Here is a 24638-nt window from a genome sequence, read left to right on the forward strand (position 1 = left end):
AAAAAAAAGAAAGAAATTATTTTAAAATCAGCATAGACAAAGCAATTGACTTTTTTGTAGTCAAGTTATTAAGAGCATGGACATGTGAAGAAGTGAACTGAATAATCTGTAGCCTGAATTTGCACGATGTTGGCGACTCTGCAGTAGCACTCCTGGCCCTGGTTTCCTCTGGAATGTGCAAGGTTGCTGGGATTTGTCCCGTGATACGCTGCAGAAAGACGATGAGTAGAGGTGGTTTTTGCCAGGCAACTGACCTCCTATTTTTGTCCATAATCATTTCTTCATGTGGCTGTGCCCTAAGAGGTACTGATACCACACTTACCATTGGCTGAAAACTGATGCCGATATTGAGAAAAACATGAAATACCCAGAGTCAGCTCAGCTGAAGAGGCTGGATCTGGCTGGTATCTAAAATTGGGCTGCCCTGTAGAGAAGTCTGTTACTCTGTTAAAGAGCACAGTGAGTTATTTTAGCCCTGCAGCATCCTTTGTCAGAAGGTTTTCTCAGAAACACAACTTCAGACTGGCTTCTGGTGGCAGACCTCCAGAAACGCTGCTTATACAAGTGCAGCCTGTGACCTCTTACATTCCCAGCTCTTGGCAAGGGCCTGATCTCTTGCATTTGAAAAGGTAAAAGAAAATATAGCTGAATAAAACAACTGTAATTTAAATTTTGGGTAAGGGAGGGAAACAATTACTATCAGTTGTAAGTAACATTTTAGTTGGTGTGTTTAACTGGTTTATGAACCAGGTTCCTCTGGTTGGGGGGGAACCCAAACCCTGCCTTATAGTTTCTGCTGATGGATTAGTTTTAAACAGTAAATGTAGGAGTGTGTAGTCATCTCCCTTGATTTAGGAGCATGTCTAATAAAGTTATGTCCAGTTCTCAGCTTTTGAAGTGTGTGTACGGAGGTTGTATGAAGTTCTTACAGACAAAGCTCTGACTGCAGGAGCTGTCTTTAGGAACTCATTTATTCCCTACATTTTAGGAAATAAGGTACATGGGCAGACAAATTCCTTTCTTCTTTCTTACCTAACTACAGTGTCCTTCATCTGAAGAGGAGTCTCTTACCTGTATGGACATATGCTAGCTTTCCTAGTTATAGACACTTGAAGGCTAGGGCTGACAGACTTCCTAGGGGTAGGTGCCCAAGTCTGTATTTGGATACCTAACCAAGGGGCTTCATGTTCTGTGTTCCTGAGCCAGAAGTCAATGGGAAATGTGGCATTTTGAAAATCAGACTACATATGAGTGTCTAACTACAAGTGTTAGCCTAGATCTTCAAGCACTGTAAATTGGCATAGCTCTGTGGAAGTTGATGGTTAATATGCAGGTTTGAACAAGTTGAGGCTTTGGCTCCCAAGGCTAGAAGCCCAGGTCCAAATGACTTTCTCTTTGTACATAAGAATATAAGTTAAGTACAAGTTGAAATAACCAACATTATTGTGATTCAACGCATTCTTTCATTAAAAATTATAAGATTAAAAAAAATCAAATACCTTTCCTTATTTGGCCTTGAATAAAAATCTCACAGTGGAAAGTTTAACAATCTCAGTGAAGTTTTCCTCTAATTAATTCTTGATAGATACAGAGCCAGGTTGAGCAGTATATTATCCCATTGCATAAGTCACCTGAAATATTTTCAGAGATGAGGCAGTCGAGTTGCCGTAGGAATGTGTTCTTTTTTTTTCACTGGGTGTTAATCACATACCTTGTTTGGTGTGTAGTTTGTAGATCAGTCAATGTTCTGAGGAAAATTCAGAAAATCAGAACTATTTCTGTGTGCCTGTCATTCAACTTCTGCTGCTTTTCTTGTATGGGTTGCTATTTTGAGTAATAGCTCACAGTAGTCTCTATAAATTCATCTGCTTCTACTACTCTACGTTGTACTGTAAGTTTATTTGGGAAATAATTAAAGCAGGGATTGAACTGGAGTACTAGCTGCAAATTGTCATCAGAAATTTCAGATCCCAGTCTGCATTTTCAGGCAAACGTTCTGTATGTTTCTGATTCTAGTCATTTTTACTTAATGTGGAGTTGTGTTTGGTTTGATTTTGTGAAACAAATTTGTGATGTTTAGTAATCATCCAGGTTACTTTGATAAACCCATGACATAGCCTTGGCAACTAATGATGGTGTCTATGTTCATCAAGGCATTTACGCAAGTGATTTCATGATATAAGCCAAAATACTTAAATTGTCAGTAAACAAATTCCCAAGATTGTCTGTGGTTGGATGTGTTCAGGCAGAATCCTTAAGTCCATGTTCTGTGTGCATGTGGTCTCCGCTCAAGTAACTTCCATGCTTTCAGTGGGTTAAAGTTAGCTCTGTGCAAAAATTGTTGTGGCATAGTCTTAATGTCATTGTAGAGCAACTCCATCCCTGTGGGCAGCCCATGGAATGCCAACCTGTCAGAGGGAAGAGAGCTATGGGACGTGCCACCACAAGCTATGCAGCTACATAACAGAACGCTGATTGCCAGAGGATGTGAGCTTGAAATATAATCAAATAAATTACTGCTGTTACATGACATACAGGAATCGGAATATTAATAAATTTTAATTTTCCTGAAACACATCTTTTGTGTTTCAAGACCTTATTTTCTTAAATATATTTTATAATCAAGCTAAAGATTGAATGCTGTTCTGTGTTTAATTACTGCTCATAATATGTATCATAGATTATCCTGAGTTGGAAGGGACCCCCAAGGATCATCGAGTCCAACTCCTGGCTCCACACAGGTCTATCCAAAAATTCAGACCATATGACTATATGTTTTAAGAAGTTGACTGAACTCATTGCAATCTCAACAAAGAGAATTGCCCCCAGAATAATGGGGATACCTAGTTTTAAACCCATTTAGTGCTTGAGAAATAATGCCAGGATGGCAATTGTAGAGTAGGCATCATTACTCTGAAAATACAACTGTACACCCCAACTCTGCCCAGTTAATATATGTCTCCAGAAAGTGCTGTTATTAAATCATACATTCAGTAGCTATCAATATGACCTGACTTTGAACCAGAAGCCTAGAAATGAAACATTCTTGGGTTTCCCTTTGAATTCTCTCTCTCCTTTTTTTTAATATGAATCTCTTTCATTCTTTGTCAGAGAGTTGTGGTCAAATAGCTATATAAGACCCATCTGTCAGCAGAAGCAAAATGATACAGATTTCTTAATACAGGATTTTATGCATCAGTGTAAACCCCCTGAATTGAATGAATATCAGCATTCTCAACCCACAGGCAGTCAGAAAGTTTGAAAGTTAAACATCTGCAAAGAAGTTAATGAAAGTATTTGACTTGTCAGTGATCAAAGTCCAGACATGCAAAGAGTATTTACTGGTTGGTGACTGATACAGTGCTATTCCTTGTACTCGCTTTGATTGTTATTTTCTTTCATACCTGCCTTAGCATAACAAAAGCAGCTGTTATTCTGAATTTCTGGCTATAGAAGTTGATAAGTGAAATGATTTTCAAACAAATTTTCTGACCTAGCTTCTCACTAGCAAATGGTTACTTTAAAGAAATTGCAATGGTAGAGTGAAGGCTTAATTTTGCTTTTAGATAGATGAGTGTAAATCAGGAATAGTTCCACATAAATTTGATTTTATCTCTGTATGTCATACTGCAAGTAAATAGAGAAGCTGATACGGATACTAGAATGTTGACAGATACCAGAGACCCAATGGCCTTTTTATGAAGAAGAAATGAAAATGGAAGATGTATATATATAGCAGTGTACCCCCTTAATATACAGGTTTATTTTTCGGGTAATAGCCATGTTCTCCAATAGTGGTGTTTTAAGGAATTTAACTGCAACAGAAGGTGTCATCTAAGGAAGAAAATTGTTTGAATTCATGCTCTCTCCAGCACGGCCTGTTTTATTTTATCTTGTCTCTGATTACCGTTAACATTTACACAGAACTGAGGAGGAAACACAAGCATGTGCCTGATCGTTATGGCTAGTCTAGCAAAACAAAGCTAAATAAAACAAATCTCACATTGCAACTTGCTCACTTTATGGAATGGCTGTGTGCCTAGGTGATTCTCCTCTGTGAAGGTCTGCGTACTGTTCCACTCCTTGTCCCGAATGACAGTTCAGAAAGCTGAACTTAGTTTGGATTAAATGCGCGGACTTTGATTCCTTTATATGAGCTGTAAGTTAGCCTATAAGTGGAAAGCAGAGCTTTTTTTTGACATAATTTTTTGCAATAGAAGTGGATTTTTTCTGTTTTTGTTTTAGCCCTTCCCATTTGCCTCTCCCTCTAAACTAAATTAAATATATTATGGCTCTCATATTAGTGACATTTAAACAGGTTCTTTCAAACTTTAGCTTGGTCCTATATAGCCATTATATATTTTAAAGACATTTTTCATTTCTGTGGGCTGCCAGATGTGCTGGTGATGCCTTCTGATCTTAGATAGTTTGACATAGATTTTCTTAGCACACGCCAGGGTAGAAATCTGGTCTGTAACTCATCCAAATGATCTATTCATAACAAAAAGTGCCTTCTGGCAGTTGCACCACAGCTGAATACAGTTAAACTGAATTCATCATTTCATTTGTTTCTGATTGCTCTATATGTTTACATATCTTACATATTAGTATGATCTTTTGTAGAGCACACACTGAGGTTAAATCCTCCCAGATAGAACCTTTTCCTCCTTCTTTTCCCTTTCAGATGTTGAACTTCTCTTTTTCCATTTAAATGAACAGAAATCTTGGAACTGTTTAATGCTCATCTCAACAGAAATGAAGGGCTAAGCAAGTAGGAATGCACATGTTGGGGAGACAAGGAAAGGTGATATTTTCCTGCACAGAAGAATTCTTCCCTATCCACAGCTAGAATAAGTGTGAGGAATTGCTTGTCAGGGAGTATAACACTTCTGTAAGTGAGCATTGTTATAGATGGGGCAATAGTCCCTGTGTGAATATTTTCAAATAAAATATTTATAGATGCTGCTTATGATTCAAAATGTGCATAGGTTCAAATGCTTCTCATCTCCCATCTTCTGATGCCTGCTGCAATAATTGTGCAGAGTGCATTCTGACATCTAGCAGAGGGCGAGTGACTTTACCCTCTCTGTGCTCCAGTTTCTCTATATGTAAAAAATAATAAACGTTAATGTGCCTCACAATAGGAGTGTGTTACAGGATGAATTTAAGTTAAATAGAAGGAAGAAAATCTGAGGCTGCTTTTGAATACAAATTTTAACTTTCAGAGAAGGATGTCATCTCTTATTTGCTTTAAAAATAAAAATCAATTGCCCATAAATCTAAAACAGATGTTGTTTTTCTACTAAAAAGATTAAGGATTTTCTTAAGCTCATTAAAGGAAAGAAATGACACCACATTGATCCATCTATATCATCCTAAGAATGCCTGAAGGCAGTAGAAAACTATGAAAAGGACATGGTGTTAGTGGAACAAAAATAACCGAGTCTGGCAAACTGGGCAAAACCTAAAACTCTGGGTTCTGCGGCAAACTTTGTACAATTTCTCCAACCTTACGCTTATGTCTAGTCATGTGTTTTAGTGGGATTGAGTGGTATGTATACTCAAATAGAATTTAGACTTGTTATTATGAAAATACAAATGCCAGCTGCTACATGGCTTGAAAAACTTAAGTGTTGTCCAGATTATTTCAAGGAGGGGAAATGGAAACCGTTTGCTATCTCTTACGCATATATTTGCAGAAGAATGTTCACCCTATTGCTTTTCAAAGAGGATGTGCCTGTTCCTGGGAGTCAGTTACTTCCCAATTTTCTCACTTACCATGCACATCAAAACCCAGAATTAAGCTACCTGCCATGTTGTCTGCAAAATGTGGATTAAACTTTTTAAGTGAAAGGAGGAAATAGGAAATTTAATGATGCCACATACAGTACTAATAAATCCAAGCATGACAGCCAGTGTTCTTTATTTTGTTTGGGAGTTCCTACAGCTGAAAAAAAATGATTACCTAGTATCCCACTAGCTATGTCCATCACATACAAAGCTCCCTCGTTTGCTCTGCATACACGTTGAAAGTTTGCTGGAATGTGTACAAATGGTATGTCAGTAGGAAGATGGTAGGAGAGGCTCAGTGTAATTTGCAAAGAGCCAGCATGGAAATACCTGTCCTGGCAAATTCTTGTGGGTGCCCAAAATACCAGGCCAGTGCTGGCTCCAGGGGCACTTTGGTCCTTTAATCAGTATAACCTTTAACTCTTATCAGACACACAGACCAATTTGGTAAATTGTGGAGCAATGACAGAAGAAAGAGGTTTTTTTAAGTGTACTATCCTTATTGGTATTTGTGCCTTCTTATGTGTTCATAAAGCATCTTTGTACCTTTAATATCCCTAGAATATTTGGTCTATTCACACTATGCAGCAGTTGGATTTCAAGCCTGATACATGTGGTGTAGCTAGATTCTTCCTTCACAAGTCACAGTAGATTACATAGTACTGCAAAGTTTGCTGGATCAAAAATACTTTGAGAGGAGACTTCAAAAAACCAAGTCCCTTCTGCTCTAAAAGTTCATTCCCACCTGTACAGAGATGTGTTGTGTCCATGGCCATAGGAAAGGAATGAGGTGATGCTAGGGTCCTCAGCACAGTTCCAACACCAGTTCAGAGCAGATAGCAGTCATCATTTTTGACCTTATGTAGTGTTCTCAGTAAGGTCAGTGATGTGGAATTGGTTTAAAAATCAGTTTATTTTAGGACTTTAAATTTTAGAAACATTTAGTCAATAATTTCTGTTGCACTTCATTTTGTTATTGAAATTGTAAGAGAAGGCTTGCCCAATAGAGGTGTTGAAAACTCCAAGCTGTATTAATTTGTAGTTTTAAGAGAAAACAAAACAAAACCAAATGTCTTTGCAATGTTTTTGACGTAGCTTTGTCCACTTGGAGTCATAAATGCCTTTTTAAATTCAGTGCAGCTATTCTTGCTCTTTAATGGGTTTAGTCAGCCGAAATGTTACGCAGACACACAGCCACATGTGCATGCATACATCTGTAGCGAAAGTAAGACAGGGTACCAGAGCTGATAGGGGAGCATTGAGCAATATTCTCCTATTTGTTAGACACATTCCAGAGAGAAATCAGGATTACTTGAAACTGTAGGGATATGTTTTGGGAAACCGATTTTTGTTGCTTTGTTCTTCTACTTAACATCATGACAAGAATCAGCTGTAATGCAATTTGGTGGCTGGAGAAGACTATTGTTTGTGCAGAAACCTCCCTGCTGCTGGTATATTTACTAAACATGTGGGATGCACAAATGCCAGTAAACTGCATCTTAGCACATATTCCCCAGTTGCTAGCAAAAACTGTCTTTAAAGTTTGGCCCGTTTAAATGTAAGGAGAATGTGCATTGAGTTTAACAGAAACAGGGCTGAATTTTTATTTACTGCTCCTTAACTATTTTTACATGAAATCCTTGCCTTATTGAAATTAACAGCAAACCTCAGGCATTGTTTAAGGAGTCTAGAATTTTGCTAAAGAAGAACAAAGTCTAAATACAGAAAGGCATTGTTCCATTCATATAATCATAGGATGGCTTGGGTTGGAAGGGACCTTAAATATCTAGTTCCAACCCCCCTGCCATGGGCAGGGAGGCCACCCCATAGATCAGGTTGGCCAAGGCCCCATCCAGCCTGTCCTTGAACACCTCAAGGGATGGGGCATCCACAGCTTCTCTGGGCAACCTGTTCCAGAGCCTCACTACCCTTATGGTGAAGAATTTCCTCAGGTCTGGGATTGCCCTGACCAAGTGCAGCACCTTGCACTTGGACTTGTTGAACCTCCTGCAGTTCACATGGTTTATTTCTGGATCAGAATGTGAGTCTAGAAAATCTGTCTAGACTTTTAAAACTGGAACAGCTTTAGCAGAGGAAGGAAAATGCCTTTCACCCTTATAAACAGCTAATAGATATCTTCTGAAGCAGAGAAAGGAAATGAAGCAGTGTCTCCCACATCCTGAGTGATGTAGCCACTGAAGTGTTGTATAGGAACAAGCCATCGCTGTACGTGGGGATAGCACATCACTTCCTGAAGGGAAGTGCTTCGATACCTGCCTTAACGAAAGGGCTCACAGATATGAAGGAAGGAACGTTTCGTGTAATGCTAAGCCTAAGTAAGAAGCAGAATATAAAGCTGATCCAGGCAAATATTTCCTGTCGGCTAGGACAAGCAAATCCCCTTTTACCCAGGACAGGTTTGCAGTTTCCACCCAAGGCACCTGCCTGGGAGCTGGCAGCTCTTGAGGAAACCTCTCTGTCAGCTGGATTTCCCCCTTGAGTCTCAACTCTGAAAACATACAGGAGGAGTGCTCTGTAAACACTGGCTAATGATAATGTTAGCTCTGTTTTCTGATGACAGTCTAACACAGAGTGTTTTATTCAAATGCTCATTTTAGCTAAGGTGTTTTTCTGGAGAGGCAAGGCATTTTCTCTCTCCATGTAAAATACAGCTCCTATTCCTGAAAGTTTCTTCTTTGGCTTGGCCAGACCCAGCTGTTGTGTAAATGGGTGTGAGTGGGAGAAATAGGAGTTGTGCAATCAATAACTGCAGCTGTGTTGTGTTGTCTAAATGCCAATGGGGGACATACTTCTCCACATTCTCCACAGAGTAAATCTGTACTTACACATTTCCATTCATGTTGGTGACTTCAGTGCAGAAACAAAAATCGTTTTCAGTATTGGACTTGGACAGGTAGTTTGGCTCACTAGGGCTATTTCTTACTTTTCCAGGTCAGTGAAACACCCATTTTTGTGCCTGGTGTTTGGGGACCTTATTTCTCTGCTATGGTACCTGGATTGTGGTTGAATGAAGGAGGTCAGAGTGCTACAGGAAAACTGGTAAGTGTGTAGAGACACAGACCCCAAGATGGGAGCTAGCTGCCATCACTGCCATCATTTGGTATAGCTTCACTGCCAATTAAGCCAGAGCTTTGCCTGAAACATCTTTGCAAGATCATAGGAAAACCCATGCTGCTGAAAGCAGTAAACAATTAGGTGATTGCTATGTCCTTACAGCCTGTTCATTTTCATACTGGTAGGGAATTATATATAGGACAGAGCACTAGGGGCATGTTTTCCTTTTATGGTGACTGTGATGATTTTTTTTATAATTTTAGAGGCAAATAGGCATTCATTCTTTATGTTAGCAGGAAGCTGAGATAGACCTTGAGATAAAGAAAATTACACATTTTGTTATATAGAACAATTGTACTTGTTCATTGATGGGTGTAAATGAAAGATGTATTGTATGGACAGAGTAGTGATATATTGACATGCTATCCTGTCTAGTTAGATACTGCATACATTGTCACCTCAGTTCTTCCATTGAGTGCAAAGAGTCTGAGTGTGTTAGGTTAATTTAATTTATCAATAAAAAGAAAAAAACACAGTGGATCCTCAAAAAGTGAATTTTCATATTTGGAGGGAGGCACTCAGATCTAAAACACTGAAGTCAAATTTAAAGAAAGCTTAGGTGTGTAAAACAGTATTTAGGCAAACGTTGGCTGCTTGAGTCCTAAAGTGTCAACAAGAACTTGGTGCCTGCTTAACCCCAAAAGCTTCTAAAGCTCCCCATGCGGCTCCCTGCTCGCTCAATGCTGACCAGCCCTGAGCAGCAAGGTGCCAGGCTCCTATTGAGAAACTACAGGAAGCAGGGCCCAGTCCTGCGGGTGTTCTCTGTAAGCTCATGAAGCGTACAGGTGGGTTTGGCCTTTCACAAATTGCAGGCATAATTGCTGTCTTACTCAGACCAAACACCACCTACCTTTTAAAAAGCCTCGTGCTCCGAGTACCCGTCCAGGAAGTAGCGGAGTTGGGCATCACTGCATTTACGCGTTCCATATGAAACAATCACTGAACAACGAACAGAAATAATCCTGAATCAGGAAGCTCAGACACACCCTAAGTGGTGAGCTATGACTTGGTGTTCCCTCCCGTGTGTGGTCCTTGGCCACGTGAGTCTTACATTCCTGTCTGCACAGTGTCACACCTTCAGTGGGAGAGTCAGCCCTCTTCCTCCCCTCCAGCCTCCAATCCTCATCCCAGCACCTGGCTACCCTTAGCCTCATGGCTAAAGCACTGTCTCAGTAGGTGGGATGTGTAAGTGTTAAATTTTTCGGATCGAGTTGGGGCTAGAACCAAAGTATCCCATTTTGTAGGTAACTGCTACAACCAGAGGTAAAATTTAGTTACTGCTCATGACAAACCACTTCAAAGGGAAAACAGCAAATCTTGTGCATTACTTTGTAGGAACACTTTCAGAGATGTCTCTATGCATTTAACCCAAAGTGGGTGGAGACATTCAACTAAGCTCTAGAGAGGATACAGCAAGTCAGTGTTCTCTGTTAGCTGGCATATGGTTGTTCCACACTTAAAATGTACTGTGAGCTTTATGTTAGGGCATTTCAAAAAGATGATTTCAAAATTCCTTTTTGGTAATTATTGGATTCCATTCTAGTACCAGAGAACAAGGTGCTCCTGAGTCATTTAAGAAATTGCTGGAAAAATGTATTTACTTGTTAGGATGCATAGCAGAAGTCAACTGTAGTAATATTAGGTATATTAGGGAAGCTGTCTTACTGAAACATTCTTAGAATATTTAATGTGGTTTTGTTGAGGTTGTATTTACAACAAACACATGAGGAGCCACAGGAAGAAACAGTCTGTGCACACTAGCGTGGTGGATAGACATTCAGCATCATTACAATTTAAAGCTATAGTCTTTGTAAGCTTCTGCTTTCTCAAGCTTTTACCTTCTGGACATGTTTTGGGATTCTTTTCACTGCTTGGTCTATGCCCAAAGGTGAATTATTTTAATGAAATTGGAGCTGTCTGTTGAATTTAAAACTGATATACTTCCCTTTAAAAATCTCTAATTAATTTTTTATTGATATAGCTATGAAAAAGTCTGCTGGATTTTGAACATTGGTTCACATACAGTCCAAATGGACAATTGAAAACTCTGCTTTGAAAAAGTTTATTTTTTTTTTTAATTTATAGAAAGAAAGATATGGCATAACAGAGACAAAGGATGTCATGATATCATTACAAACTGTAAAATAAAGAATAGCAGAAAAGAGTTTCTGTATGCAACCCTCATGTGGCCATGTCTTGAATTCAGAGCATTTAAATGTCTGTAACTACTGTAACATTTTTGTGTAAAGTGTTTTCATAGCACATACATATATATGATACTTATTTATAGAATTATTTCTGAATTTATGAGCTTCTCCTGTGTTCTCCAGAGATTATTCAATATTGAAAATATCAGGCCAGAGCTTTGTTTCTAATGCATCTGCATGTTTGAGTTTTGTCTTTGATGTAAATCTCAGAAGGAACAGGCATACGTTATTTTTATTCCTATGTTCAGATGCATATGCTTCATTATAAAAATTTTGCTATACTATTTAAGGCCTAAACTCATACAGTGAAAAATGAAGTACCTAATGTGGTTTGCTGCCAGTAGGTATTGCCAAACATAGTCGGTGCAGTTGAGTAGCTCTAGTTTTGCTTCCTTAGCTTTTATGGTCACTCTGATAGAATATTATAAAAAGGCCACAAAACCTGCTGAATTAGTATTAAAAGTCCATGTACTTCTACCTGATACTTTGTTTTGTGAATAATGGTAGCCATCCTGGAGTTGAGGAATGATTTAAAATTTAGTACAGACCGAGCCTGTATTGAGCTTTTTTATAGCAATAATTGCTTGTAGGGGAAACATTTTGTTTCCTGCAATGAGCATATGGAGCATCTATCAGGATGACAATACACCTTGTGTTTTATCTTAACAGTGTGATATAGAAAGATGTAGGGGTTTCAGCCAAGAAGACGCTCCTGGTAGAATTCCAGTGAGGGTATGCACACAAGCAAGAGGAGAGATTAGAGGACATACTCTCAAATATTGTTGGACAGGAAAAAAAATCCATCCTTTCAGCTTGCTGTTCTGACTCAGGAGCGATATGCTTAGCATGTTGCCTTTTTTTGCTATACAGTTGTTTTTACTTACTGTTCTTAAGCCAAATTGTGAATCCAGTAATGTCAGTGGGAGTTTTGCCATCAGCTTCACGAGGACTTAATACCTCATAAGTAATTTAGAAGCTCTCGTCTTTTTAAAGTTATGAAACTGCATTGCGCTTTTCCAGGACGGAATTTTTAAGAGGTATTCATTCCATAAATGTTGTTTTCCTCTTTTTCAGATAGAGCATGTGGTCCGAGGCCATGTTGCCTTCCCGGAATTACAATCAAAAGCCGCAGCCAGGTCACTGTTCTTATTTCTTTGTAACTTGCCTGCCTCACCAATTGATGATACACTCTATTCCCAGCACTGAGAAACTTCAGGGCTACATACATATTCTGGAAGATGGGAATCAACAGAGCGATACTGGTTTGGAAGTATTTACAAAGGCTTCCCAGGCGATTGCTCAGAGATCAAAGCTTTAACCTCTCCTCGGATACCTTCAGGGTATCTAGGTGGTGATACCAACATCCTGCTTTTCAGCGTATTTTGTATCCAACCCAGCATATTTCTTGGTACCGAAGCATCAGCGCTGTTCAGCAGAGCATCTTGAGCTAATGATGTGTCTTTATTTGACATATTAAGCTCTATGGATGAGATAGGGCTTAATTAGGAATAGATTATTAAATATTTTTGGAACGGTCATATAAAGGAAAGTATAGACACTGTATGAAACTCCCGCATGACAGCAAAAATAGAACACAGAAAGCCAGGATAAATTTTCAGACAAAGCTTAAGATGTAGGAGATATTCGCATGGAGTTCCAGGATTCCTTGAGCATACAAATATGAAAGATGTAGAATTTTAGTTTGGTCTGCTTTAGAAGTGGATGAGGACAGTTCAGACGCTTCTTTTGGATCTGAATGTTCTGAGATTATTTTGGCTTGGATTCCTTTTAACATGGTTCACATCACTCCCAGAGAGATCTTAACTGAACGATTAGACACATTGGATGAAAAATTGATTCTCTCTTTAATTTCTTTTTCTTCCTTGGACCAAAGAAGGAAACAGCAAGTTTTCCACTTTATCTCCAGTTTATCACTGTGGTCTAAAAGACAAGTGACAGTCCTGAGATATGTATTAAAATTCATGTAGTTGCAGTTACTTTCAGTCCTTCCTGGGGAGATAAAGCTACCTGGTTTCTCTGGATGACCCTTTGATGCTTTGTAATGTTCAGTGTCTTATTTGTTTGCTAAGAACTTGACCAGGATTCTCAGAAATCTATTGGACTTCATTCAGTATGGAATAGATTCATGCTTCCTAGAATTCTCTTTGTTGTTCTTAAAAAAAGAAAATCAGGAAACAAATGAATCTGTGTGTTGGAATAACCATTGATCTGGACTGCTTGTGGGGTGTTTTTTTCCAAAATTTTAGCTTCCAGGCCATTTTTCTCAAACCCCCATATGAAGCACAAGCTTAAGACAAAGAATTAGCTTGGTCTCTAATGCCAGGAGAAACCATTTGTTGGTGTGTTGCAAAAAAAAAAAGAGTATGCAGTTGCCTGCTTGTCTATACTGGGGTCTGATACTGACTGACCACAACTGATTTCATAGTGCAAAGAGTTTAGATTGTGATCTGGATAGGCCACTAAATACAGAATATCGGGAAGAGAAAGCCATGTTATCTGAGGTTGTGGTATCATAGCTTTGGATTTGAGTCTTCTGCGGTAAGTAAAACTGTGAAAGAGAGCATTGATAAAAAGATTGTAATATTTTATTAAAAGGATTATAAAATTTTTATAAATATTCATTTATTCAATGTATTTTTATAATGCTTTCCAGATATTACACTCCTAATGAAATGTTTTGATAGCTATAAACTTAGTAAACCAGTCTCTTATTAATTCTGCCATCCCCTTTCTCCTTCTCCTTCTCAAATATTTGTAAATTTTAAATAATTCAATTTGAATCAACAAAAATTGGGAACTTTTTTTTCTCCGTATAAGTTTCTTTCTACATATTGAACACAAACTGTAGCCTTATATTAGGGACTATAGCAGTAGCTGTACAAGTGTGATGCATTTTTTTCACTAACAGTGTTGGCCCAGACTTTGGACTGTGTTTACTTGCATTAAGTCATATACTTAATGAGAACATAGTGTCTCGTTTGGAGGATTGTTGATGATGGTGATAAATTACGTGCCTGGAAATCTCAGCAGAATATTTCAGAGTCTCTCTTTTTATTATATTATATTTAGTATATTCTTGGTGTAGAAATTCATATCTGCCCCGCAATTGCGAATGGTCACTGAAAGAAAATAAATTCCATACTTACATGTGCAATTGCATGTTCCCTTTACTTCCCATGCAAGGTGCAACACTGGGAAGAGTTAGGCTGGTTTTGTAGTGACAAAAAGCAGGTGTCTATCTGGATACTTCAAGGAAAAACATCTGAGGTCAAAAATATATTTTTTGACCTCAGATTTGTAGGCCTCTTATTTGCGGCCTACTTCTGTCTTCCCAAGCCTGTCTTTCCTTCCTTTCAGGCTCCCAACACTGCAAACAAGTAGGCTCAGCAGTGTCAAATTGTCTGCTGAGCAGCTGGCCTCAGAAGCCTCACTGTGCAGATTTCTGTTCCTTTGCATATACCAGGAGCAAGAGTTTGCATGCTGCATTTATCATTGTTTCAGCTGATTTGTGGTAACTTTTTAGGGCATGAGTGGCTTAGATGCGCTTGCCAGAAACCAGCTCCCAATGACCACTCGTGCTGAAGACCAGTCTTGTGCAACCCTCCCAGTCCTATTCCCATGTTCTCTTTTCCCTTCTTTTACTGGAACTGGAGAGGGTTGAGTTACATGAGGATTGTCCGGACAGCTGTAAATTTAGCAGTTGGTCTAACTAATTGACATACTCGGTGAACATCAAAGCTTTTTTTTTTTTTTTTTTCCCTGCAGTTCAGTGAGTTGCAGAAATTTCTGTTTAGATAACACATTTGGTCTTCACTCTATATATTGTGTTGGTCTGACATCTACCCATCACATACAGTAAAATCCAGTATATGTAGTCTAGAGTAGGAAATCAAAGAAATAACACCATCATTTATGCTTTAAAATTTAAATACTTATGTTTCCTAGAATCACAGTTTCTAATCTTCTGATGGAAAAAGGGTCCAACTGTTTGCCATCAAAGATTATATGCCCTTTGGTGTTGAGCTGTGTTTGTCAAGAGCTTTGTTTTGGTACAGAATTTGCTTTCCTTCACTTTTTGATGCCATTTCCCCACCTAATGGCTCCTGAAAAAAGAATCAGGGAAGTATCAATATCTGTCAGCTCTTCTGGGATCTTTCAAGCAGAACATTGTAATATTTGGCAGTTTTCTATATGTATAGATTTTTGTAGCCTTTTTTTGTAGATTTGAAAATCTAAAATTTCTAGATTTTTTCCTCAAAGATGCAAGCTGACACCTTCCAGGATTCTTAAACAGATTAAATACCAAACTCAGTTGCTTTTTGAAATCATGCCCCTAATAAGAACATAACCCTGGGCAAACTTGTATTGATTTCTTATTCTCCACTTTCAACATAGCTCCTTTTTAAGAGCAGTAGCTTGTGCCTAGCTCTGCAAACCAGATCCAGCTGCTACTGATACCATCTCCTGGAACTGGATAGAAAAAGTTTCAGAGAGCTTATGGTGTAATACTGCAGGCTTGGTAGAAACTGGAGTAGCAGGAAATTAAGGATTTTGCCAATCACTCAGACCAAATATAGTGCCTCAAACCCACATCTATATATAGACAAAAAGAGGAAAAGGTGTGAAAAAGTGTAATTCCAAGGTTATCTGGATCCTAAGCATAACTGGCTGAACTTCAGCTTGTTTTGTGCAGTCCTTGCATTCTGGTTGTCAGAGTGGCACGAATGGCTAACACTTGCAAGAGTGATCAAGCAGCATGGAGATCAGATGGAAGCTGGGATTTCTAGTGGGTTTCTGGTTGAGTGAAACTTTCCTTTCTTTTTCTTCTCAACGGTCAAACCTTGGGTTAGACTGGAAATACAATGACTTTGTCCTTACACATAATGCATATAGCTCAGTCTTTAGGGATGTAGAAAGTAGGGCCACCTCTACACAAGGGAAAAAAAAAGGAAAGAAAAAAGAAAGAAAAAAGACTGTGACCTCAAAATTATCATCATTCAGGTCCAGGAAGACACATAAAGCACATTTAAAAGTATGTGAATAATGATGTGAATTAGTTATTTTAATGTCTTCCAAGTGTACTTCAGTTTGAATGATATCCTCTGATAGCATACACATGGTAAGGTATAATTGAAAAAACATGTAGCTGAATGGTTGAATGCAAAGTATAAATATACAGCTGCTAGCAGGTCAGAAGTCAAACTAGTAAAGCATATGCCAAATTCCCTTAGGGATCTCATTAGTGTGTGATTGAATATACATGTAGAGGCTAAATGAATATCACTGTTTGGGTCTACAGTGGATGAGACAATGACTAATCAATTGTAATTAGGGTTAGATGTGTTATTGACCCACATGTCTAGAATTAAATGCCCCACTTGGAGACTTCCAAGGAGTTGAAAAATATATACGAATCTGTTTATGATAGTATGAGTGTTTGAAAAAATATTCTGAGCATAATTGCAACATTTTTTAAATGGAATGTCACTAGAGCTATTGCAAGCCAAAGCACTGAAGAATTCACTGTTAGTCCTAAGATTACTGGTCGTCCAGGAAAATGTTGGTGAATGTTGTGGAGCTGGGTGTAGTATCTCAACTTAGATACAATCATATTTAGGCCCATGTTCGGCTCCGCCCTAAAATAGCAGCCACTTGGTTTCTCTCCTCCACCCTTACTGCTGCATTTTAGTCATAACACATACTGAAATAATTACGGTTTAAAAAAGGAAAGCTGAAAGCCTAGTGCTATTGATTAATTGGAGAAATTTTTAAACATGCATAACTCTCTCGGCTTTCTTTTCTCCAGCTTTCTCTTTCAGTGTCAGCACCTTTCTGTTAGAGCCGAGCAGCATCAAAGCACAAAATATCAGACTACTTTGTCTTGACTAGAGGCCCATAGGAGACAATGTACAAACTCAAGATCACAAGCTTCTAGTATGTTCCCTCATCCTACAGACCTGAGGAATTTGGATCATCTGTTGGATGGACATGGAGAAAGCCAGCCCCACTGCCTGCACTCTGCAATGCCATGAGCTTGGCAAGCAGAGACTTTTGTCTTTCTCCCCCTTTGTTTTACTTTTGGGATTTGGGATACTTTGATGGGTTTTCTGCATTTGATAGTAGTACAAATGTTTTATGTTTGATGAATAACCTCCCCCACTTTTTTTCCAACTTGTTTTTCTTCTAGAGCTCAAAGTATATATACATACTTGAACAGTCACCTGGATCTGATTAAGAAATCCTTGCCTGTGGGTTTCCTCACTGTTGATTTACATGTTTGGCCAGATTTCCATGGTAACAGATCTCCCTTAACAGATCTGACACTAAAGGGCATGGTAAGAAACAGCCTGTCTTTGCAAAGAGGTCAATACAGGGTAAAAAGAAAAAAAATCTGGAAGAAGCTTTTTTTTCAATTTTGAACATACTCCTCCTCAGCTATTTAAACTATCCCATAGGATTTGGGTTTCTTGCTGTATTTTGAAGTGTGCTTATGTTTCAGTAGAAAACCAGAGATCATTATTATAGTTCAGATATCACTACAGCCACATTTATTTTCTGAAAATGAGGAGTGTGTCTCCCAGTATCTTTCCCAGGAATCACACTTCAGAACACTGACTAGCAGTGCTCACACTTGTTGTTAACTCACCTCCCTACCTGATTTTGCATCTCTGCTGTAATGAGTTTTAGCACAAATTTGAGTATACTTACCTGGGAAATGAATGAAACGTTCTCTTGAGAGATTGCTTAATTAAAGAAGTTAAATGTTCAGTAAAGGTACTTTATTAGAGTTGCTGGGTGGTAAATTTCAACAGAAACTGAAAAGCTCCTTTGCTTTTTGTTAAAAATCGGCATAGATGGTAAGAAATATGCAGGCATGGTCCTTCATACGTCTTTGTTCAAAGCTAAACCCAATCTTCTGTGGTTTTCAAAATGCTACTTTTGGAACTCAAGGGGCTTGAAATGTTGTGTTCTGTACAAGGAAATTTTCAGAGCATTGCAGTCTGGAACCAGAGAGATCCTTTGCTGGGGAGCTTTTCAGCCCCAATTTAAACATTTGGATGTTTCTTTTCACTGAACGTCATGGTGATAGATAGGCTAGATAGCAGGCCAGGATGTTACTGTGCAGGGTCTTAACAGAAAGCTGTCATAAGGGCATAATTTGATGGTATCAAAATGCCTAGTGATTAATGCAAAAACATATATCAAAATGTCGTCTTGTCCTTGAAGTGAGTATCTCAAGCTACTTTCCAGCACCAAAATTTGCTGTATTTGAGGCTGAGGTATAAAAGGACAGTTGTAAGTACTGCCACATATTTTAAACTACAAACGGGGGAAACAATAAAAAATACAGATAGCTTACATATTTGTGTGGTCCTATTAATACCTGCATTGTTTTATGGAAGAACCATAGCCTTCAGCAGAATCAGAATTTCTCTTGGTATGATGGCTGTACGCAAATATTGGTAATAGCAGTGCATTTTCTCTGCCACATATATCGCTGCAGTCAGGTCTTGCCTATGTTGATATTAATCCAGAGTAACTACAGTGCAATATTGATTTATGTCAGAGTAAAGGAGGTTAAGATATGGTATTTAATTATTAATTGTCTTTCAGCGTTAGGGTGCTTGGAAAGGAGAGGGAGAAGTGCTTTTAAAAACTTATTTCTATGTAATAGCATTTTCATATTATTACATTAAATACATTCACAAGCAATGTCTGAGTCATAAAATAAAACTGTCAGAGTTAATCTATCTCTAATCCCACACAATATGCTGTTTGTTCTTTATTTCTTTGCAAGGGCAAGAGCAATTTATGTGGTTCTTCCCCAGATCAGGAATAACATGTTTAACATAATATTATGTGTACAGCTTACAAAAATAGGGCTTAGAATTAGCACTTAAACTTGTTACAACAAGAAACCATAGAAGATAAAGAGTTTTACCTTGGCTGGATTTGTAATTTTATTTTATTTTATTTTATTTTATTTTTTTATCTTTGTGCAGGTTGTTGGACTAACATTGTCTCGGGGTCTGGATGAACTTGCCCTTATCTACTTGGCCACGATTCAAGCCATTGCTGTAAGCCATTTTAAGTGCATAAAAGAATAAATGAATTGTCTCATGTTCTGTGGCGGACTGATCATTCCCTTCTGCTAAACAGATTTCTAATAATAGCTGAATTCACTTAATGGACTTCTTAAAGGAGCAAGATACTGTTTACCCACATTGGTGACGACTCCCTGCTGTAGGAGACAGAGTGTGGAGAGTATGTTCCCCAAGAAGTTTTTGTATGACAATTCAGAACCTTTGTGTCTGATGTAGATGTGAGGATAGAGGCTGATAGTATAAGGGGCAGTGTTGACATCGTGGGCGTGGAACTTGCTCTCCCCTAAGATGCCCGAGTTTCAAATTGTTCCTAAATCTGTGGATTTCCCTGTGTTGCCTGATCAATGAGCCAGAACTGCACCGCAGCAAGTTGGAGTGGGTCAGTGGTTCAGCTGGTAGCTCTCCTGACTGAATGGACCAGATCTCATTCCTCCCTTGTTGCAAGGCAAGCAGTTGTCTTGTACATGGCATTTCCAGTCTGTGGCTGTGTTTCTGTAAAAGCAGACGAGAGACAATCGTTATGAGAACAACACAGATGTTTGCTAACATGCATAGATGGATAATTTTATTGAAATACTTTTATTTCTGCCCTAGTTTTCTCAGATGAGAGACTTTCTGGAACCCACGATTTCCAGTTCACAAGAAGTTCTATTTTGAAATGAAAACCTGGGTCAAAGAAGTTGTTTTGAAACACTGGTGCAGGTTATTTGCAATGGGGCGTGCTATCCCCAGGCATTTGGTGACTGCAGCTGACATTCCTTTGACATCCTTTTTGTGATTTTTTTTTTTAAAAAAGCTTGTTGAACTTGAGGTGTTTTTGCAAAACATTAACAGTTTGATGAATTGGGGAGTTTTCCTGACAAAACTCTGTTCACTTGGAAAACTTCCAAACTCCTCTACTGGTTAAACAACAACTTTGCTAGGCTGGGTCAGCCATCTGGGATGGAGGGTGGGCGGCTGCTGTAAATTTACTGTGAATTGTACATCTTATGTGTTAACCCTCCATCTTCAGCAAATAACAGTGAGTCTGGGATTGATTCTTGTCAGTTTCGATCCTTTTAAATCCAGCTTGGTTTACCTGATGCTTCGGTATAATCCCCCAATTTAAATAAGAATGTGTAGGAGAGTTTAAACAATGCCAGCCACTGATACTGCCTTGAAAGAAACTGAAAACAAAACCTCCCAGTATCGAACAGGTGCTCAGGTATTGTACTGTGCTAATGAGGTGGAAACCTTCTCATCTGGAAATCCTGGGAAAGTCACCTATTATCTCATTGTGCGATACAACTCACATTTTATTGTAAAACACGAACACTGTGTTTGACTCGAAATTCAGCATCTGTAGATCATTTTGATAGTTAATTGCATTGATCATTAGATTTAATATAAAAAGGTCATACGCTGCTTTTCATTGTAAGTTCACAGAAGTTGATTTTTCTGTAAACGCTACTGAAACAGTAACTAGAAAGTAGACAGAAGTAGACTTGGTTTTCACTCGATACATTTACTAACTGCTGATGTGATGCCTAGGAAATTTAATTTTACTCCCAATTTTAGCTTTGTTTTGCTGAAGGAAACAGTTCTTGCTCAGGACAGCCCCAGTCCTGTACCGTTAGCTGTCTTCAGTGGTGCAAGATGGGCTTTAAACCCAAGCAAAAATCTTGTAAAAAGTGTAGGCCTGCCCACAGAATGTTAATCTTTAGTTTTCTTTTCAGCAGGAGACGCTTTTTTATATGAAATTTGCATTTGAAGCCCCTCAATTTGCATTTTTTCCAATCCAGGATTAAATTAGTTCCCCCCACAGTGAAATAAGTCTGGCTTTAATTTAAATTGCTCTGTGAATACAATTTTCCAGGCAGGTAAACACAAAATAATTTTCACAGCATTTCTCAGGGTCTTTGGCATGTGTATGTTGTGAGAGAAGTTGTTCATAAATTTGAATTTCAGAAGTAGTGGAAGAGAATATCCTTGCAGCTATTCATCCCAAAACGCGATGCAACAGTTAGACCGATGAGAACATGATCAGAGATATAATTGTGGCCGTCAAGCCAGTTTGGAGGAGACAGACTCTTTCTTGAGTAGTTTATTTTTCCATAATTAAAATTGTGGCTGTGTGATTTGGAAATTAGCCCTCTGTGTCAATAGGGAAGTGATGGATTTAGTCAGCTGGTGTTGCGGCTGCTGAAGTTCCTCATAACCACTCGCCTTAAAAACCAAAATATATTTGAAGACCTGTCCTGGGTTGTGCCAGTCGTTCACAGTAAATGTCTCAAGTCTGATGAAACTCTGCTAGTTTCAATTTTCAGTAGCTTTTATTTAAGAAGAATTTATAGCAGGCTGCAGACCTCTTAGTGAACTCGCATCATAGCTTAAAGAAAACCTGGTTATAAAGAAAACTTTATGCTGTAATGGTTTGTGAAAACTTGACCATGTTGTGTTTCTTGAGGAGTCTTCATACCAACAGTCAGCTTGGGTAAAATTTTGGCTTGAATTTGGCATTTTGTCAAGTTTCTACTTCAAAATTAACTTTCAGGGTGTTATAAAGAGCTGGGAATTTGGGGGGACAAATAGTTTGTCAAAGAAACTGAAAATGTTCTTGTAAGAGGAAAAAGGTTGACTTTAGTGAATAGTGGGAGGCATACAAAGCAAGCCTGAAAAGCAAAGATATTTTTTAAATGGCAAAGTGTTTGCTTTCATCATTTACCGAGCACAACACTGAAATCTTCTAATTTGAGTTTCTCAGAATGGAGACTTCTAAATGAAAAGTTTAAAAATATGCTCACATTTTAGACATGTTTCAATTAATCCAGACATGAAATGGAACATTTTATTTTGCTAAGGGCAAAGGCCAAGAGAAATAGTTAAGCCAATAGAAAATTCTTCAGGTTTTCCTTTTTGCTGAAAAGACAGAAAATACAGGTTTTTCATTTGCCTTTATTTTTTTCTTCTGTTTTGCCATTCGGCTCCAGAATTGAAATCTCTAGAGAAAGAGTAATTTTCAGATGCTTTTTTACAAAGTAAATAAGCGTTTTGGTGAGAATGTCTTTGCCACGTAGGGTTTAGTTCTGGGTCTGGAAATATTTTCTGTACTCTACTGCTCATGGTGATGACCAGCTGCTTATCGGTGCCGTCAGTTTTTCCTGGTGCCCATTTCTGTCTCTTCTCATAATCACTGCCTTCACCCTTGTAGGTACTTCCCTGTAAGCCCGTTTTCCCCGTGCCGCTGTAGACTGGTAGATGCCTCTTCCATTCTCCAGCCATCCCAAGGATGTAGTGTGATACGTTGTGCCTATGTACTTCCCAATTCTTTGCACCATCTGTTCGATTTTTCTTGTTTTTAATTACGATTTCATTTACTGGCTAAAGCTAAGCTGAGTCCATGCCCCTACAGGTCCCTTCCCAGCCTCAGGTTACTGCTTGGGGTCAGTTAGTATCTGCAAGTTTCTATCCTACTTTTTAGCACATTGTTCTTTAAGATCTGTTCCCATGGCTGTTCTCCTGTGCTCATCTGTTGTGTTCTTTTTTTTTTTTTTTTTTTTTAATCTTTCCCTGTTTGAAGTTAGGAACAAGACACATTTTGGAAACTATGCAGGCTGCAGGGCATCATCTCAACACCCTATTTCTCTGTGGTGGGCTGAGCAAGAACCCTCTCTTCGTGCAGATGCACGCTGACATTACTGGTAAGTTAGAGGAAGTGTGGGGAAAGGAGTGTAAACTATTTTATTATTTTAGGTGGCTAAGTACTTTGTCTTTGGAAAAATAAATACTTTCTTTATACAGAACTGTATTTTGCTGGTTGGCCAAAAATATTGTAATGAAATGTTACTTCCTGCACAACTGGACTTCCTGAAATTTAAAGATACTTGAATAACACAGAGATGTGGTGCAAACAAAACTCCATAATTCATATTGTTAGAAAATGGCCTTCTGGAGAGGCCAATCTCCAGCATGATGTCCAATTTGTGGATCTTAGCCTTAAAGACTTTTTAAGAAAGTGTATTAGAATTAAAAAAAAAAAATCTGTATGGAATTTTTAAAACTATTAGGTATAAATTACATGTCCAGGATGTTTCTCACTATCAGATTTTTATAAATCTATTCTAACCATTCTATAGAAGTTATTCATTTCAGACAGATTACAGGAACTTGATTAGATGAGGATACTGTAGAGTACACTTGGTGAGGGTGTTTTATGTGAGATGTGTTTTATTTCTACTAAAACCTCTAACAGGTTCATCCTATTTGAATTCTGTGGAGCTTCCTGTTCATGCTCATGCTGGACGTTTTCCACTGTATAGAACTATTCCTTTCCAAATTGTCCGTGTCTTTATCATTAGTATAGTTTAGGGGACAGTTTTTGGATCCCTGCTCTTGCATGGTATTCCATTTGATTTTGTAGAACTCCTGATGGATGGAGGGTCCTGGGTATGGTTCATTACAAGAGGAGGTCTCAGGCTTGCCCAGTACTTCTCATCTCCCCTGAGCCTGTGTGTGTTGGACATCTTAGCACACCTGTGAGTCAGTTGAATATACTTTAAAAAATGTGGAAAAAATAACAAAATTTAGTTTGAAGGACTTAAGAGGAACATCAAGTGATGTGTGCTTTGGGTATATTTCAAATTAAGACCAGTTGAGCTGCCATGGATAAAGTTGTAATGCTCAGATTTGGGGCATTTAGTTTGCAATCTGATTTGCCCTAACACCAAACCACACTTCATAACATTGATGCAGGAGGGAAGATGAAAATATGTTTTATGTACTTAGCTAGGATGAAAACAGAAATGGAGAAGCAAAAAATGTAATGCCCGTTGACCTTAAAATTCACTAAGTGCTTTGTAGTCAGAGTGACACTCAGAAAAACAATGTTATCAGGTGCATACCTTTCCCTACATGACTCAAGTGTTTTAGGTGAATTTCAGCATGTGAAGTTTGGGATGCTGGTTCCTGATGCGTAAAATAAAAGATCAGTGAAAAGGTATTCTGATTAAAATGTAATCAGCAGTTCTTTGACTGTAACTAATGGCCGAGTACAATCCAGTACAAAAAGGCCTTTTTGCAGTCTGGAATTCTCCCCCATTTGTAAAATCTGTGACTGACAAGAGATGTCAGAGTTCATCTAACTGAAATGCTCTTGGTTGTGTTGAACTCATTAGAGCCTATCAGATAAAATAACTAACATTCCAGGATCAATCCCCCATTCTTTCACAAAAAGAAAAAAATCTGAATATATTATTGTTAGCTGCAAATGCCCATGACTCAGCCATGCAGACATCCAATAGATAATTTTGTAGGGCACTTAAAAAGTATCTTGATCTTTTTGTTTGTCTGGTAAGAGTTCTGCATTCATTCTGGTGATGCAGGAAATGTGCAGTAAATTTTA

The 24638-nt window shown here is 38.4% G+C and overlaps 1 protein-coding gene across 4 annotated transcripts in view; it reads left to right on the forward strand.

The window, feature by feature from the left end:
- FGGY (FGGY carbohydrate kinase domain containing) overlaps nucleotides 1-24638 on the forward strand; it is a 308806-nt gene that overhangs the window by 253429 nt on the left and 30739 nt on the right. For all 4 annotated transcript variants that reach the window (XM_035538252.2, XM_050712118.1, XM_050712117.1 and 1 more), the window contains 5 exons: nucleotides 8743-8850; nucleotides 12207-12268; nucleotides 17341-17488; nucleotides 19157-19231; nucleotides 22818-22938. In XM_035538252.2, coding sequence (XP_035394145.1) covers nucleotides 8743-8850; nucleotides 12207-12268; nucleotides 17341-17488; nucleotides 19157-19231; nucleotides 22818-22938 — 514 coding nt within the window. The remainder of the gene's footprint in view (nucleotides 1-8742; nucleotides 8851-12206; nucleotides 12269-17340; nucleotides 17489-19156; nucleotides 19232-22817; nucleotides 22939-24638) is intronic.

The sequence above is a fragment of the Cygnus atratus genome, chromosome 8, assembly GCF_013377495.2.
Source record: "Cygnus atratus isolate AKBS03 ecotype Queensland, Australia chromosome 8, CAtr_DNAZoo_HiC_assembly, whole genome shotgun sequence".
Taxonomy (NCBI): Eukaryota; Metazoa; Chordata; class Aves; order Anseriformes; family Anatidae; genus Cygnus; species Cygnus atratus.